This window comes from Tachyglossus aculeatus, chromosome 21, assembly GCF_015852505.1.
Source record: "Tachyglossus aculeatus isolate mTacAcu1 chromosome 21, mTacAcu1.pri, whole genome shotgun sequence".
NCBI lineage: Eukaryota > Metazoa > Chordata > Mammalia > Monotremata > Tachyglossidae > Tachyglossus > Tachyglossus aculeatus.
The window spans coordinates 25,929,065-25,948,292 of NC_052086.1; the positions used below are offsets into that span (position 1 = coordinate 25,929,065).

Below are 19,228 nucleotides of genomic sequence, written 5' to 3' on the forward strand. Positions count from 1 at the left end.
TGACTTGCCCAAAGTCACACAGCTGACAACTGGTATTGACAGCTTACTGTGCGCAGAGCACTGTAGTAAGCCCTTAGAGTGCATCACGGTTGGGAGATACAGTCCCTGCCCTCAAGGCGTTTACAGTCTAGTCGGGGAGACAGATGTATTTTCTACTCCAAGGGTAATATATCAAAATGTCCTAAAATGGATGGGACTGTGAGCCCACTGTTGGGTAGGGTCCGTCTCTATAAGTTGCCAACTTGGACTTCCCAAGCGCTTAGTACAGTGCTCTGCACACAGTAAGCGCTCAATAAATACGATTGATTGATTGATAAAATATGAGAGTTCCACTCCCCGAGTTGAGGGTCCCTTTCTTCCCACCACCTCATTAGTGGCCCACCTTGGGGCAGGGGGACAGGGGTGGAGAAACAGGTCACCTTAGCCATTTTCCCTTGAGGGGTGACGACGGGGGAGGCCCTTGCCCCATCTCATTTGGCCAACTGGGTTGGTGCTGTACTAAGCGCTTGGGAGAGTCCAATAAAACATAACAGATACATTCACTACCCACGGTGAGCTCACAGTCTAAGGGGAGAGATGGACATTAATAATGGGCAGGGAATGTATCTGCAGCATGACATAGAGAAAAGAGCCTGGGCCTCGGAGCCAGAAGGTCACGGGTTCTAATCCCGGCTCCGCGACTTGTCTGCTGTGTGACCTTGGGCAAGTCACTTGACTTCCCTGGGCGTCAGTTGTTACCTCATCTGTAAAATGGGGATCGAGACCGCGAGCCCCCCGAGGGATGGGGACCGGGTCCAACCTGGTTGGCTTGTACCCACCTCAGCGCTTAGTACAGTGCCTGGCACATACACATAGTAAGCGCTTAATAAATGCCATCATCATCATACAGACTGAGCCCCCTTTTCCCACTCCTCCTCCCCCAACCCCTCCGCCCTACCTAGTTCCCCTCCCCACAGCACCTGTATATAAGTTTGTACAGATTTATTACTCTATTTATTTTACTTGTAAATATTTACTATTCTATTTATTTTGTTAATGACGTGCATTTATTTAGCTTTAATTCTATTTGTCCTGACGACTTGACTCCCGTCCACATGTTTCGCTTTGTTGTCAGTCGCCCCCTTCTAGACTGTGAGCTCCCGCCCGTCCGTCTGTCCCCCTAGACTGTGAGCTCACCGTGGGTAGGGAATGTATGTTATCATTATCATCATCAATCGTATTTATTGAGCGCTTACTGTGTGCAGAGCACTGGACTAAGCGCTTGGGAAGTACAAATTGGCAACATATAGAGACAGTCCCTGCCCAACAGTGGGCTCACGGTCTAAAAGGGGGAGATAGAGAACAAAACCAAACGTACTAACAAAATAAATATGTTATCATCATCAATTGTATTTATTGAGCGCTTACTATGTGCAGAGCACTGTACTAAGCGCTTAACACTGTACTAAGCGCTTAGCACGGTACTATGTTATCAATCAATCAATCAATCGTATTTATTGAGCGCTTACTATGTGCAGAGCACTGTACTAAGCGCTTGGGAAGTACAAATTGGCAACACATAGAGACGGTCCCTACCCAACAGTGGGCTCACAGTCTAAAAGGGGGAGACAGAGAACAGAACCAAACATACCAACAAAATAAAATAAATAGGATAGAAATGTACAAGTAAAATAAATAAATAGAGTAATAAATATGTACAACCATATATACAGGGATATATACATATATATGTACATATATACATATATATGTACATATATACATATATATACATATATATGTACATATATATACATATATATGTACATGTATATACATATATATACATATATGTATATGTATATACATATATACATATGTTATGTTTTATTGGGCTCTCCCAAGCGCTTAGTACAGCACCAACCCAGTTGGCCAAATGAGATGGGGCAAGAGCCTCCACCGTCGTCACCCCTCAAGGGGAAGTGGCTAAGGCGACCTGTTTCTCCACCTCTGTGAGCCCGCTGTTGGGTAGGGACCGTCTCTAGATGTTGCCGACTTGGACTTCCCAAGCGCTTAGTCCAGGGCTCTGCACACAGTAAGCGCTCAATAAACACGACCGAATGAATGAATAGGGAGCGCTCAATACCACAAAAAATCCTATAAGTGAACGACAGGCAAATGCCAGGCTGTTTCATCGAGGGGGAAAGCGGCCCCCCGGGCCCGTCTCACCTGCGTCTCCTGGCCGTTCTGCCGGGCCTCCCCCTGCAGCTTCTCGCGGAGCCTCCCGATCTCGGCTCGCATGCTGCCGCGCTCCTGGTCCCGGGCCTGCAGCGTGGCCTCCAGTTCCACCTTCTGCTCGATGAGGGCCTTGCCCTGGGCCTCCACCACGGCCACGCGGTGCCGCAGGTCGTGGTTGATCTTCATCAGCCGCGCCTGCTGCTGCTGCAGCTGCCGGCCGACGACCGCGCGGGGGACGGCACCGTCAGAGGGCTGGGCCGGACCCGCCGGACCGCCACCCCCCCCCCCCGCCCCCAGCCTCGGGCCAGGCCACGCGGACAAGACGAGGGCTGACGGAGGGGCCGGACCCTCCCATGCCAACCTCCTCACTGGCCCCCCATCTCTGGGGAAGCGGCACGGCCTAGGGGCCTGGAGTCAGAAGGCTCTGCCACGTGTCTGCTGTGTGACCTTGGATAAGTCACTTCCCTTTCCTGGGCCTCGGTGACCTCGTCTGTAAAATGGGGATTAAGACTGTAAGTCTCATGTGGGACACCCTCCGCTCCTCCGCCGCTAATCTCCTCACCGTACCTCGTTCTCGCCTGTCCCGCCGTTGACCCCCGGCCCACGTCATCCCCCGGGCCTGGAATGCCCCCAATCCCTCTGCCCCTCCGCCAAGCTAGCTCTCTTCCTCCCTTCAAGGCCCTGCTGAGAGCTCACCTCCTCCTGGAGGCCTTCCCAGACTGAGCCCCTTCCTTCCTCTCCCCCTCGTCCCCCTCTCCATCCCCCCATCTTACCTCCTTCCCTTCCCCACAGCACCTGTATATATGTATATATGTTTGTACATGTTTATCACTCTATTTATTTATTTATTTTACTTGTACATATCTATTCTATTTATTTTATTTTGTTAGTATGTTTGGTTTTGTTCTCTGTCTCCCCCTTTTAGACTGTGAGCCCACTGTTGGGTAGGGACTGTCTCTATATGTTGCCAATTTGCACTTCCCAAGCGCTTAGTACAGTGCTCTGCACATAGTAAGCGCTCAATAAATACAATTGATTGATGATGACAGGGACTGTGTCCAACCTGATTAGCTTGTGTCTACCCCAGCGCTTAGACACACAGTAAGCACTTAAACACCATCATCATCCTCATCTATCTTGCCACTAATGTGGAAGGCCCTCTCCCTCATATCTGACAGACCATCAATAATAATAATGGCATTTATTAAGCACTTACTATGTGCAAAGCACTGTTCTAAGCTCTGGGGTGGCTACAAGGTGATCAGGTTGTCCCCCGGGGGGCTCACAGTCTTAATCCCCATTTTACAGATGAGGGAACTGAGGCACAGAGAAGTTAAGTGACCTGCCCCCAGTCACACAGCTAACAAGTGGTGGAGTCGGGATTTGAACCCATGACCTCTGACTCCCAAGCCCGGGCTCTTTCCATTGAGCCACGCTGCTTCTCCTAACCATTGTTCTTCCCACCTTCAGAGCCTTATTAATAATAATAATACTAATGATGGCATTTATTAAGGGCTTACTATGTGCAGAGCACTGTTCTAAGCGCTAGGGAGGTTACAAGGTGATCAGGTAGTCCCACGGGGGGCTCCCAGTCTTCATCCCCATTTTACAGATGAGGGAACTGAGGCCCAGAGGAGCTGAGTGACTTGCCCAAAGTCACCCAGCTGACAAGTGGCGGAGCCGGGATTTGAACCCACGACCTCCGACTCCAAAGCCCGGGCTCTTTCCACTGAGCCACGTTATTGAAGGCCCATGTCCTCCAAGAGGCCTTCCCTGCCTAAGCCCTCATTTTCTCTTCTCCCGCTTCCTTCTGCGTCACACTTGCACTTGGATTTGCACTCACGAGTCGCCTCACGGCCCTAACGTACAGCTCTGTAATTTATTTCTTTATAATAACGTCTGTCTCCCGTTCTAGACTGTAAGCTCCTTATGGGCATGGAACGGGTCTACCAACTCTGTTGTATTCTCCCAAGCGCTTAGTACAGTGCTCTGCACACAGTAAGTGCTCAATAAATATGATCGATTGATTGACTGATCCATCTGTAGTCTCTCCTCCCCTGAACCAACAGACTGAGGGGAAGGGAATACAGGCCTTTCCGTCTTTCACCACCAGACTCCCTATCTTCAGAGACCCCTGTGTCTCATTCTTTCATTCATTTGTATTTACTGAGCGCTTCCTGTGTGCAGACCACTGTACTGGGCGCTTGGGAGAGGACAACAGAACAACAAAGCAGATACATTCCCTGCCCACGGTGAGCTTCCAGTCTAGAGGGGAAGACAGACATTAATAGCAATAAATATCTGTATTTTTCCCTTTCGCGTCAAGCCCCGTCGGCATTCGGTGGGCTCTACGAAGGCTCGAGCAGATACCGGATACCGTGGAACCATCCTAAGCGGGGAAGACGCTAAGGGGTATGAGTGATCTCCTTCGGGTCATGACTGGACCCCCACGAAGGGGCAGGAAACTTGTCTTGAAATGTCTCTGCTCCCTTTTCTAAGGAGGAGTAGAAGATGCGAGCTCTGAATCTCCTCCTCCTCATTTACTAAGCGCGCTGAGCATTATGCGAGGTGTTTGGGAGCGTGCAGTAAGAGAAGGCCCAGTCCCTGCCCTCGAGGGGCTTACTCTCCGGCTAGGGGTGACGGCCGACGCGGGAAGGGTTCGGGCGGAGCGTCACTTACGGCCTCCACATCCTCGTTCTTCAGGCCGAGCTCCCGGTCTTTGGCCCGGATCTCGTCCCTCTGTTTATCCACCACTTCCTTCAGTTTCTTCATCACCTGCCGCTCCCTCTCCGACATGCCTGGTCCCCAGAGAAGATCAACAGGATAGTCAAATGTGCCCTGCGCCTGGGGAGTAGCTAAAAAACACAAAAAACAGCTCTCTTGCTGCCCCAGTTCCCTAGCAGTATTTACTGAGCACCCACGGGGGTGCGAGGCACTGGTCAAAGAGCTCGGAAGTAGAAAACGAAGTAGCAGGTGCCAAGCCCAAGAGGAGTTTATGTTCTGATGGGTCCCTTGGTGCTTGACTGGAAGTTGGGGCAACTACTGACTCTCACTGGGGGGGGGTCTACCCAGTAGGCCCCTCTCCAGAGGGGCTGCAAAACCTCTCAAAAGCAGTTGGGTTGGTCACTCCGAGGGAGGGAGAGAGGCCTGGAAAGGATTCTTGGGTTCCACAGAAGGACTGTCGCTACAGGAGGGAATGCGTATGGTGCAGAAGAGCCGTGTTGAGTGCCAGGGGACTCACCCCTCCTCCCATCATCGGCTCTTTCTCCATCGAAGAGGGTGAAGATGCCAACTGCGAGTTGCCGTGGAGACAGGGACCCCAGGGAAGTGTCTGGGGCTGATAGAGCAGCCTTCTGGGAGGTAATAATAATAATAATGGTACTTGTTAAGCACTTCCTATGTGCAAAGCACTGTCTAAGCGCTGGGAAAGACAATTCGCGGTCCTCAAGGCCCTTACACGGTCTCTTAATCAACGGTATTCATTCTAGTCAATCGTATTTATCGAGCACTTAATAATGATAATAATAATGATGATGATGATGGCATTTGTTAAGCGCTTACTGTGTGCAAAGCACTGTCCTAAGCGCTGGGGGGGATACAAGGCGATCAGGTTGTCCCACGTGGGGCTCACAGTCTTCATCCCCATTTTACAGATGAGGTAACTGAGGCTCAGAGAAGCTAAGTGACTTGCCCAAGGTCACACAGCAGACATGTGGTGGAGCCGGGATTCGAACCCATGGCCTCTGACTCCAAAGCCCGGGCTCTTTCCACTGAGCCACACTGCTTCTGCATAAGACTGTGAGCCCCCCCGTGGGACAACCTGATCACCTTGTAACCTCCTCAGTGCTTAGACCTATATAAATTCTATATGTTCTAAAATAAATTCTATTTATTTTATTTTGTTAGTATGTTTGGTTTTGTTCTCTGTCTCCCCCTTTTAGACTGTGAGCCCAATGTTGGGTAGGGACTGTCTCTATATGTTGCCAATTTGTACTTCCCAAGCACTTAGTACAGTGCTCTGCACATAGTAAGCGGTCAATAAATACGATTGATGATGATGTTGCCAACTTGTACTTCCCAAGCGCTTAGTACAGTGCTCTGCACACAGTAAGCGCTCAATACGACTGATTGATTGAACAGTGCTTTGCACATAGTAAGCACTTAATAAATGCCATTATTATTATTATTATTATTTCAGAGGGATCCCACATAACTTGTGCCTACAGGTACACCTGTGTTCCCATTCACAACGCATCATCCAGCTAAACCACTAATCCTATAACGTGGCGTTTCTCGGGATTGTTTTCATTGGATCCCAGACTAAAGCGATGTTGAATTCAATCAACCAATCAATCGTATTTATTGAGCGCTTACTATGTGCAGAGCACTGGACTAAGCGCTTGGGAAGTACAAATTGGCCACATCTAGAGACAGTCCCTACCCAACAGTGGGCTCACAGTCTAAAAGGGGGAGACAGAGAACAAAACCAAACATACTAACAAAATAAAATAAATAGAATAGATACGTACAAGTAAAATAAATAAATAAATAGAGTAATAAATATGTACAAACATATATACAGGTGCTGTGGGGAAGGGAAGGAGGTAATTCAAGCAGCATCAAAGCATATAAACACCCAAACTCACCCGTCCTCCTACTGATGGGGGTAAAAACATCACTACTATCAATCAATCAATCAATCGTATTTATTGAGCGCTTACTGTGGGCAGAGCACTGTACTAAGCGCTTGGGAAGTACAAGTTGGCAACATATAGAGACGGTCCCTACGGAGACCAATCAACCAATCATTTTTCTTGAGCATTTACCATATGCAGAGCACTGTGCTAAGCGCTTGGGAGAGCACACTATAAAAGAGTTGGGAGACACGTTCCCTGCCCACCACGAGTTTACAATCAGAGGAAAACCTCAATCCTTTTCCCCCTTAGGCCCCTGGGGTCCCAATCCTAAAGGGATTCTGCCCTGGTAATAATAATAATCATGGTATTTGTTAAGCGCTTACTATGTGCAAAGCACTGTTCTAAGCGCTGGGGAAGTAACAAGGTGATCAGGTTGTCCCACGGGGGGCTCACAGTTTTAATCCCCATTGTACAGACGGGGTCACTGAGGCACAGAGTAGTTAAGTGACTTGCCCAAAGTCACACAGCAGACAAGAGAAACAGCGTGGCTCAGTGGAAAAGAGTGCGGGCTTTGGAGTCAAAGGTCATGGGTTCAAATCCAGGCTCCGCCAATTGTCAGCTGTGTGACTTTGGGCAAGTCACTTCACTTCTCTGGGCCTCAGTTACCTCATCTGGAAAATGGGGAGCCCCATGTGAGACAACCTGATCACCTTGTAACCTCCCCAGCGCTTAGAACAGTGCTTTGCACGTAGTAAGCACTTAATAAATGCCATCATTATTATTATTATTAAGTGGCGGAGCCGGGATTAGAACCCGTGACCTTCCGACTTCCAGGCACAGGCTCTACCCACTAGGCCTTACTGCTTCTCATTGCGGATATTTGTGTGTACATATTTTGAATGATTACTTAATCTAAATGATTGTTGGGTATTTTAGAGGGTCTTCCGTGCTGTTTCTTTTCTAACCGGACCCAGCAATCTCTTCCTTTCAAGTCTGCAAAATGTACCAAGTGCTCAGTCCAGCGCTCTGTAATAATAATAATAATAATAATTGGGATTTCGTTAAGCGCTTACTCTGTGCAAAGCACTGTTCTAAGCGCTGGGGAGGATACAGGGTGATCAGGTTGTCCCATGTGGGGCTCACAGTCTTAATCCCCATTTTACAGATGAGGTAACTGAGGCCCAGAGAAGGTAAGTGACTTGCCCAAGATCACACAGCAGACATGTGGTGGAGTGGGGATTCGAACCCATGACCTCTGACTCCAAAGCCTGTGCTCTTTCCACTGAGCCACGCTGCTTCTCTAACACAGTGAGCACTCAATAAGTAGGACTGGTTGAATACATAGCCTTCTGAGGGGGAAAAGACTTTTAGAATTCCCAACAAGGACAAGCCTGATCTAGTAAGGAGGAAGTAGGAGAAAAGCGAACACTAAGATCCCCTCGGGGCGACTGCCAGGGCTGTTCTGGATCTGGGACCAATGTTGCCAATTTGTACTTCCCAAGCGCTTAGTACGGTGCTCTGCACATAGTAAGCGCTAATAAATACGATTGATGATGATGATGGGACCGGCTACACTGGTCCCCAGGGCAGCAAACTGAATGAATGAACCTCTTCCAAGCTCCAGAACAACCTCCCGGTGTCTGTGATGAAATGATTTTTCTGTTTGTTGCCTCTAAGTGCTCGATAAGATGATTATGCCCGAGCGCCACTTTTCAGCTTATAAAGTGGGTTGTTCCTCAAGAGACTCCTGCTTCTCTCTCTTCTAACTGCGCTAAGAAAACTGATTTATGGGTCTGTCGTACTCTCCCAAGTGCTTGATTGTGCACTCAATCAGATTTACTGGGCACTTATTGTGTGCACAGCACTGTACTAAGCGCTTGGGAGAGTACAATACAACAAAACATCATCATCATCATCAATTGTATTTATTGAGCGCTTACTGTGTGCACAGCACTGTACTAAGCGCTTGGGAGAGTACAATACAACAAAACATCATCATCATCATCAATCGTATTTATTGAGCGCTTACTGTGTGCAGAGCACTGTACTAAGCGCTTGGGAAGTACAAATTGGCAACATATAGAGACGGTCCCTACCCAACAGTGGGCTCACAGTCTAAAAGGGGGAGACAGAGAACAAAACCAAACATACTAACAAAATAAAATAAATAGAATAGATATGGACAAGTAAAATAAATAAATAGAGTAATAAATATGTACAAACATATATCCATATATACAGGTGCTGTGGGGAAGGGAAGGAGGTAAGATGGGGGGGATGGAGAGGGGGACGAGGGGGAGAGGAAGGAAGGGGCTCAGTCTGGGAAGGCCTCCTGGAGGACATATTTCCTGCCCACAATGATCTTACAGTTTAGAGGCGGGGAGACAGACATTAATATAAATAAATAAATTACAGATTTGTACATTTCTACATATCTATTCTATTTATTTTATGTTTATGTTTATGTTTTTGTTTTATGTTAGTATGTTTGGTTTTGTTCTCCGTCTCCCCCTTTTAGACTGTGAGCCCACTGTTGGGTAGGGACTGTCTCTATATGTTGCCAACTTGGACTTCCCAAGCACTTAGTACAGTGCTCTGCACACAGTAAGCGCTCAATAAATACGATTGATTGATTGATTGATTGGTTGATAAGTGCTGTGGGGCCGGGAGGGGGGAAAGAACAATCCAAGTTCTCCCAAGTACCTACTGTGTGCTTTGCACACAGTCAATGCTCAATAAATACAACTGAATGAATGCAAAGCTGAAGCTGGACTTATTTTTCTGCCCCTCAGAGCGCAGGAAATTCATCTTTTCTCTAAACCTGTTTTCAGAGACTTCTAAAAAGTTCTTCGGAGGAGCACTGAATGAAGCAGGAACTGCCGCCGGTTTTAATCAGTCAGCCAATCTTATTTATTGAGTGCTTACTGTGTGCAGAGCACTATACTAAGCACTTGGCCCTGTCCTCCCGCGACTTACCCATCACTGTAGACGGTACCACCATCCTTCCCGTCTCATAAACCTGTAACCTCGGCATCATCCTTGATTCCCCCCTCTCATTCAACCCACATATTCAATCCATCACTAAATGCTATGGGTCCCACCTTCACAACATTGCTAAAATCCACCCTTTCTTCTCCATCCAAACAGCTACCACGTTAATACAATCACTCACCCTATTCTGCCTGGATTACTGCATCAGCCTCCTTTGCTGACCTCCCAGCCTTCTGTCTCTCCCCACCCCAGGCCATATTTCGCTCTGCTGCCCAGATTATTTTTCTACCCGAACATCCAGGACATGTCACCCTGCTCCTCAAAAAACTCCAGTGGTTGCCCAGCCAACTCCACATCAAACAAAAATTCCTCTCCGTTGGCTTGAAAGCACTCCATCCCCTTGCCCCCTCATCATCATCATCATCAATCGTATTTATTGAGCGCTTACTATGTGCAGAGCACTGTACTAAGCGCTTGGGAAGTACAAATTGGCAACATATAGAGACAGTCCCTACCCAACAGTGGGCTCACAGTCTACTTCACAGCCTACTTCACTTCACTAGAGAAGCAGCGTAGCTCAGAGCAGCAGCGTGGCTCAGTGGAAAAGAGCCCGGGCTTTGGAGTCAGAGGTCACGGGTTCAAACCCCGGCTCCGCCAATTGTCAGCTGGGTGACTTTGGCCAAATCACTTCTCTCTGGGCCTCAGTCACCTCATCTGGAAAATGGGGATTAAGACTGTGAGCCCCATGTGGGACAATCTGATCACCTTGTAACCTCCCCAGCGCTTAGAACGGTGCTTTGCACATAGTAAGTGCTTCATAAATGCCATTATTATTATTATTACTCTCCTACTACAAGCCAGCCCGCTCACTTGGCTCCTCTAATGCTAATTTTCTCACTGTGTCTCCATCTCGCCTTGTACTTCCCAAGCGCTTAGTACAGTGCTCTGCACACAGTAAGCGCTCAATAAATACGATTGATGATGATGATCTAGCCCAGGTCCTGCCTCTGGCCTGGAATGCCCTCCCTTCTCAAATCCGACAGTTACTTTCCCCGCACCCCCCCCTTCAAAGCTTTATTAATAAATAATGATAGCATTTATTAAGCTGAAGGCATATCTCTTCCAAGTGGCCTTTCCTAAGCTCCCCCTTTCCTCTTCTCCCACTCCCTTCTGTCACCCTGACTTGCTCCCTTGGTTCTTTCCCCCCTCCCAGCCCCACATTCATTCAGTTCATTCAATCGTATTTATTGAGCGCTTCCTGTGTGCAGAGCACTGGACTAAGCGCTTGGGAAGTCCAAGTCCACAACGTATAGAGACGGTCCCTACCCAACAGCGGGCTCACAGTCTAGAAGCGGGAGACAGACAACAGAACAAAACATATTAACAAAATATGTGCAGGTAAAATAGAGTAATAAATAATAATAATAAATAATAGAGTAATAATAGAGTAAATAATCCTACTAATACAACCTCTCGTTAGGACCAACGAAATGAAAATAATTTCAAAGCATCAGTGGTTTTGGGCTCCCCACGGCACTTATGTACAAATCTGTAATTTATTTATTTATATTAATGTCTGTCCGCCTCTAAACTGTAAGATCGTTGTGGGCAGGGAATATGTCTACTTTGTTGCGCTTAGTACAGTGCTCTGCACACAATAAGTGCTCAATAAATCTGATTGAGTGAACAATAAGCAGGCACATTCCCTGCCCCCAAAGAGCTTACATTCTCAAGTCTAGGTAAAAAACGGAATTCAGATTGCTGTGAGGCCCACCTACCTACCTCTTCTCCCCACAGTCGGACCCTAGCGAGAGTTTCCTCTGTAGTGTACGTCATCGTGGCATCGTTTCAGGAAGTGGGAAGAATGGAAACAGCTACTACGGGAAGGAAACGTGTACGCGGAATGTGCAGAAATGTAAATTCAGTCCTGGGCTCATCAGTAAAGGGAAATGGACAGCTGAGCTAGACGTGTTAAACCGTGAAGGTGACTACTCTTTGGCTATTTAGTTTGGTTTTGAGAGTTGAGTTAATCATGGTTCTGAAAGCATTTTCTTCCGGAATGGTGGTGATACTAAACATGTCAGCCCCATCTATAGCAAACTATTCAACTGAATCATATATATATATATATATATATATATATATATATATATATATATATATATATACATATAGGACTTTTAGACTGTGAGCCGACTGTTGGGTAGGGACTGTCTCTATATGTTGCCAATTTGTACTTCCCAAGCACTTAGTACAGTGCTCTGCACACAGTAAGCGCTCAATAAATATGATTGATTGATTCAGTTGAATATATATAGGATTATATATATACATATATATAGCCTGGGCTTTGGAATCAGAGATCATGGGTTCAAATCCCGACTCTGCCAAATCATCATCATCAATCGTATTTATTGAGCGCTTACTATGTGCAGAGCGCTGTACTAAGCACTTGGGAAGTACAAATTGGCAACATATAGAGACAGTCCCTACCCAACAGTGGGCTCCAGTCACTTCACTTCACTGTGCCTCAGTTACCTCATCTGTAAAATGGGGATTAAGACTGTGAGCCCCATGTGGGACAACATGATTACCTTGTATCCCCCCCCAGCACTTACAGCAGTGCTTTGCACATGGTAGGGGCTTAATAAATGCCATTATTATTATTATTACACACACACACATATATATATATTTATATATATATATATATATATATTATTATTATATATTATTACACACACACACATATATATATATTTGTATATATTAATGGTATTTGTTAAGCGCTTACTATGTGCCAGGCACTGTACTAAGTGCTGCGGTAGGTGTGAGCGAATCAAGTAAGACACAGTACAAGTCTCACGTGGGGCTCACAGTCTTAATTTCCATTTTACAGACGAGGTGACTGAGGCACAGAGAAGTTAAGTGACATGCCCAAGGTCACTCAGCAGACAAGTGGCAGACCAGCGGTTAGAACCCAGGACCTTCAACTCCCAGGCCCATCCTCTTTCCACTAGGCCAGGCTGCTTCCCTACATTCCCATGACACAGAGGCTGGCCTCTCCCTCTGGATACTTCACAATTATCCAGCTAATTAGTTAACTTCTCCACCTGGTAAAGCACCTGGATATAAGATTTTTTTTTTTTTTCCCAACCTACTTTGATGAACTACCTTAGAGGACGTGTTCATTTGCTGGCTTTTAAAAATCCATCGTCAGGACCCCAAAGTAGCTTTGAACTGCTTTCTATTTAACTGTTTAGATGAATTCCAGAAAGTTTTAAATTGCTTTCTATTTAACTGTTTAGATGAATTCCAGAATGAGTGAATGGCCATGAGTTACTTATAATGGATTTAGGGTTTTAAAGACTTTGCAGCTTCCAAGGAGTGCTGCTTGCTGGGTGGTACGGAATAAAGATGGATTTTTCATCTCACTGTGAAGTCTGTGCCTCAGTCCAGCTCCTGGGAGCTGGCTTTTCTGGCCTCCTGCAGAAAAAATAGCAAGAGTCTGCACCCTTGGATAAAACATTCATATTTTACTCTGGACTATAAACTTATCATGGGTAGGGAACACGTGTGGCACAGTGGACAGAGCTCGGGCATGGGAGTCAGAGGGTTGTGGGTTCTAATTCCAGCTCCGCCACTTGTCTGCTGTGTGGCCTCGGACAAGTCGCTTCGCTTCTCTGTGCCTCGGTTACCTCATCTGTAAAATAGGGATTGAGATTGTGAGCCCCATGTGGGACAGGGATTTTGTCCAGCCCGATTTGCTTGTATGCATCCCAGCGCTTAGTACAGTGCCTGGTACCTAGTAAGCCCTTAACATATAGGGACCGTCTTTTTATGTTGCCGACTTGTACTTCCCCAAGCGCTTAATACAGTGCTTTGCATACGGTAAGCGTTCAATAAATACGATTGAATGAATGAACATACCATAATTATCATTATTGTCATTATTATTATTATTAATTTTGTTCGAGTGTACTCTTCCAAGTGCTCTGCACATAGCAAGCGCTCAGTAAGTACCATTGGTTGGTTGACTGCCACCCAGACCAAAAACTGAACCCAGAGAACTTAGATCTGTCGCTCCCAGGATCCGTGGGCACTGGGAAGAGTTTGGGAGAATATTTTTGTCCCTGTTGTGCTCCCATAGTTGTCTACAATGCAAAATAAAAATAACCACGCAAGGCATGCGTGGCATCTGCTCGGGTAGCTACAGTCAAGAGTTGCTGCTAAATTAAAAACAGAAATAGCTCAGGACCGGTCCCCATCGGGGACATGATTGAAATCTGTGGCTCGGTGTTAAGATTTCATTTTCGCCCCATAGCCCGTCAACTGCCTCACGCGCCATGATTCATTCTGACCGGGATACGGAAAATGGTTCAGAAAAATACAATTCTCTTTAATATTAGAGATCGTGTTAGCGACAAACCACCCCCGGCAAGGGGTGAGCTGGCAGGGTGGAGGAGCTATTGTTGGATTTCAGGTTTTCTGCTAGTCATCGGCAGGTGTGAATGCCAGGGTAAGAGCTGCTGAGGGAGAAAAGTGGGAACAGAGGATGATCGGGCTCTCCCCCATGTCACGGAGATGTCAGGAACGGCGGAGTCCATTACCCTCCTCACATTCACTGTCTCCCCCAGTTGATCATAAGCTCCTTTTTTTAAAAAATGGTATTTATTGAGCGCTTACTCTGTGCCAGGCGCTGTTTTAAACTCAGGGGTAGATACAAGATAATAAGGCTGGACCAAGTCCATGTCCCATGTGGGGCTCACAGTCTTGGTCTTTTAGACTGTAAGCCCACTGTTGGGTAGGGACTGTCTCTATATGTTGCCAACTTGTACTCCCCAAGCGCTTAGTACAGTGCTCTGCACACAGTAAGCGCTCAATACGATTGATTGATTGGTCCCCATTTTAAAGATGAGGAAAAAGAGACACAGGGAAGTTAACTGACATGCCCAAGGTCACCCAGCAGACACGCGGCGGAGACGGGACTGGAACCCAGGTCCTCTGACTCCCAGCCCCGTGCTCTTCCCACTAGATCAAGCTGCTTCCCATGTCTACTAACTCATCATCATCATCAATCGTATTTATTGAGCGCTTACTGTGTGCCGAGCACTGTACTAAGCGCTTGGGAAGTCCAAGTTGGCAACATATAGAGACAGTCCCTACCCAACAGTGGGCTCACAGTCTAAAAGGGGGAGACAGAGAACAAAACCAAACATACTAACAAAATAAAATACATAGAATAGATATGTACAAGTAAAATAAATAAATAACAGAGTAACAAATATGAACAAACATATGTACATATATACAGGTGCTGTGGGGAAGGGAAGGAGGTAAGATGGGGGGCTGGAAAGGGGGACGAGGGGGAGAGGAAGGAAGGGGCTCAGTCTGGGAAGGCCTCCATTATACTGTATTTTCCCAAGCGTTTAGTACAGTGCTGTGCACACAGCGGGTACTCAATAAACAGCATCGACTGATTGTGGGGGTGGAGGGAGGCGATAATCAGTGAAATGAAATCCAGAGGTCCAGAAGCCATCCTGACCTGGGGGCCAGAAAGATCGTGTATCAGAGGTCGTGGACGCTCCTGCAATGGGGCCTCGTGGAGAGAGCACCAGTTTAGGAGTCCAAGGACCTGGGTTCTAATCCCAGCTCTGCCAGCTGCTTGCTGGGTGACCTTGGGCAAATCACTCCCCTTCTCTGGGCCTCAGTTTCCACAACTGTAAAATGGAGATAACCTGTTCTCCCTCCTACTTAGACTGTGAGCCCCATGTGGGACAGGGACTGTATCTGACTTAACTTGTACTCACCCCAGAACTTAAAGCAGTGTTTGAAACATAGTAAATGTTTAGTCAATCAATCAATCAATCGTATTTATTGAGCACTTACTGTGTGCACAGCACTGTACTAAGCGCTTGGGAAGTACAAGTTGGCAACATATAGAGACAGTCCCTACCCAACAGTAGGCTCACAGTCTAAAAGGGGGAGACAGAGAACAAAACCAAACATACTAACAAAATAAAATAAATAGAATAGATAGGTACAAGTTAAATAAATAAATAAATAGAGTAATAAATATGTACAAACATATATACATATATAGAGGTGCTGTGGGGAAGGGAAGGAGGTAAGATGAGGGGGATGGAGAGGGGGACGAGGGGGAGAGGAAGGAAGGGGCTCAGTCTGGGAAGGCCTCCATTATACTGTATTTTCCCAAGCGTTTAGTACAGTGCTGTGCACACAGCGGGTACTCAATAAACAGCATCGACTGATTGTGGGGGTGGAGGGAGGCGGTAATCAGTGAAATGCAATCCAGAGGTCCAGAAGCCGTCCGGACCCGGGGGCCAGAAAGATCGTGTATCAGAGGTCGTGGACGCTCACTCCTGCAACGGGGCCTCGTGGAGAGAGCACCGGCTTAGGAGTCCAAGGACCTGGGTTCTAATCCCAGCTCTGCCAGCTGCTTGCTGGGTGACCTTGGGCAAGTCACTCCCCTTCTCTGGGCCTCAGTTTCCACAACTGTAAAATGGAGATAACCTGTTCTCCCTCCTACTTAGACTGTGAGCCCCATGTGGGACAGGGACCGTATCTGACTTAACTTGTACTCCCCCCAGCACTTAAAGCAGTGTTTGAAACGTAGTAAGGGTTTAAATGCCATAAAAAAGTAGGGAAATAAGAAAAATGTGGCTTTCCCCTTCCTATCACCGTTGGTCTGGGCAGAGCGTGGCTCAGTGGAAAGAGCCCGGGCTTTGGAGGCAGAGGTCAGGAGTTCAAATCCCGGCTCCACCACTTGTCAGCTGTGTGACTTTGGGCAAATCACTTCACTTCTCTCTCTTAATGGGGATTAAGACTGTGAGCCCCAGGTGGGACAACCTGTAAACTCCCCAGCGCTTAGAACAGTGCTTTGCAGTGCTTATTAAATGCCATTATTATTATTATTTGATCTGCCCTGAGTCTTATTATTATTATGTGATCTGCCCCGAGTCTTGGCAGGGCTTCACTAATAGGTGCTCAAAGGCTGCTAACAGCCAGCTGCTTCTGCATTTCTTTTCTGGGCCTCTGTAGCTCTGCAACTGGAATTCTGGGAATTCCTGACAGCCAGTGTGTATGTGTGTTTGTGCGGAATGCGTGTGCAGGCACGCGCGTGCTCTGGATAATGGGCTTTTCCCTGCTGGACGAGCTGCCTAACCCAGCTAGCCTTGGCTTGTCAAACTTGCATGTGGATTTTTACCAGGCACAGGCACTGAGGCGGATGAAGGAACTGAGGCACGGAGAAGTTAAATGACTTGCCCAAGGTCACACAGCGGTGACCTGGGTTCTAATCTCAGCTCTGCCACATGATGATGATGATGATGATGGCATTTATTGAGCGCTTACTATGTGCACAGCACTGTTCTAAGCGCTGGGAAGGTTACAAGGTGATCGGGTTGTCCCACGGGGGGCTCACAGTCTTCATCCCCATTTTACAGATGAAGTAACTGGGGCTCAGAGAAGTTAAGTGACTTGCCCGAGGTCACACAGCAGACATGTGGCGGAGCCGGGATTCGAACCCATGACCTCTGACTCCAAAGCCCGGGCTCTTTCCACTGAGCCACGCTGCTTCCCTGCTGCCTTCCCTTCCCTGCCACATCACTGCTGTGTGACCTTGGGCAAGCCATTTAACTTCTCTGTGCCTCAGTTCCTTCATCTGCAAAATGAGGACTCAATACCCGTTCTCTCTCCTGCTGTGAGTCTCACGTGGAACCTGATGATCTTTTAACCACTACAGTGTTTGGCACATAATAAGCACTTAAAAATACCGCAATTATTGTTATTTGTCCCTTGCCGCGTTGTGGATGGAGCTAGAGTCGAAGACTTTCATGACGACACCGAGCTGAGACTTGAAACAATTCCGGTGAGCTACAACAAAATCAACAGCTTCACCGACAAGATGAGGCTCTGCCAGAAAAGAAACCGAAAACCGACTTTTCTTTTACCCGTTCGCCATAAAAATCATTCTCCCGCTCTTAGAATCAACATAAAAGTTAACTCATCTATTCCAAGGAAGTTGCTGATTGTTTTAGTCAGAAATGAAATAGTCTGCGGCAGGGAAGGTGGGTTTTTTTGTGGGGGAGGTAGGAATGGACGGTTGGTTACACTGGGCAACAAAGATATCATAATCTAAATCTCAGCGCCAATTTGAATCTTTACTGAGCACAGAGTACCAGGCACATTTTGGACAATCAACAAGGTTCTGGCCTCTAAGGGGTTTTGCAATATACTAGGGATTAAATTACTATCCTTATTAATTTTACTAAAAATAAGAGGAAAAACAGAAATGGGGTGTTTTGCGTCTTGCTTCAATTGGAGAAGTGACACGGCCTAGCGGTGAGAGCGTCAGCCTGGGAGTCCGGAGACCTGAGTTCTAATCCCGGCCCCATCACTAGTCTGTTTTGTGACCTTGGGTGAGTCACTTAACTTCTCTGAGCCTCAGTTCCCTTTTCTATAGCATGGGGATTTAAATATCTTTTCTCCCTCCTCCTTAGACCGCGAGCTCCATGTGTCTGAGCACAGCGCTCGGCTCACGGTGAGCACTTAACGAACACCACAGCTACTGTTAGAAGTGAGGACGCGGGATGGTTTCTCCTCAGGCAGCGATTTTAGTTTCAGATTCACTAAAAGAAAGAGGGGAGTCCCAGACTGAAGGCATCCCACTGCGATCTGACTTTTCCAACCCCACGAGTGGGGATCAGACCGCCCCACTGACCTTCGTGCTTCTGGAACTCTTCCTCGGAGAAATTTACGTCCTTATGGGAGAGATTGGTCAGCAGTTGCTTGTTTTCCTCTTGCAACTGCGCAATCTGGGTAAGCAGATCCTGGGCTTCTCCTCGCCATACGTCTTCCACAAGCTCCAGTTCCTGGAAGGAGAACACGGTTGGGGGGCAGGGCATGCGTGTGGTCTTCCCAAAACCCTAAGCGCCCCTCCAATGATGGGAGCTGGGGGTGTAAACACACCCCGTGCCTTACCGGGACTCCATCACAATAGGGTGGGCCAACAACCACGGCAACCAAGGAACAGCGCACGGCTGCGGCTGGGCACGGAGTCCACGAAGAGGCATAGGCACCATGTTGCCTCTCCCCCTCGTCCCCCTCTCCATCCCCCCCGTCTTGCCTCCTTCCCTTCCCCACAGCACCTGTATATAGGTGTATACATATATTTATTATAATATATATTTATCATATTTATGTAACATATTTATTACTCTATTTATTTATTTATTTATTTTATTGTACATATCTATTCTATTTTATTTTGTTAGTATGTTTGGTTTTGTCTCCCCCTTTTAGACTGTGAGCCCACTGTTGGGTAGGGACTGTCTCTAGATGTTGCCAATTTGTACTTCCCA

General features: G+C 47.2%; 1 protein-coding gene across 1 annotated transcript in view; it reads right to left on the minus strand.

Annotated features, from left to right (window-relative positions):
- RILPL1 (Rab interacting lysosomal protein like 1) overlaps positions 1–19,228 on the minus strand; it is a 66,565-nt gene that overhangs the window by 34,402 nt on the left and 12,935 nt on the right. Inside the window, exons 2-4 of the mRNA XM_038763665.1 lie at positions 18,589–18,739; positions 4,897–5,072; positions 2,209–2,427 (exon numbers count right to left, since the gene is read on the minus strand). Of these exons, the coding sequence (XP_038619593.1) occupies positions 2,209–2,427; positions 4,897–5,072; positions 18,589–18,739 (546 nt within the window). The remainder of the gene's footprint in view (positions 1–2,208; positions 2,428–4,896; positions 5,073–18,588; positions 18,740–19,228) is intronic.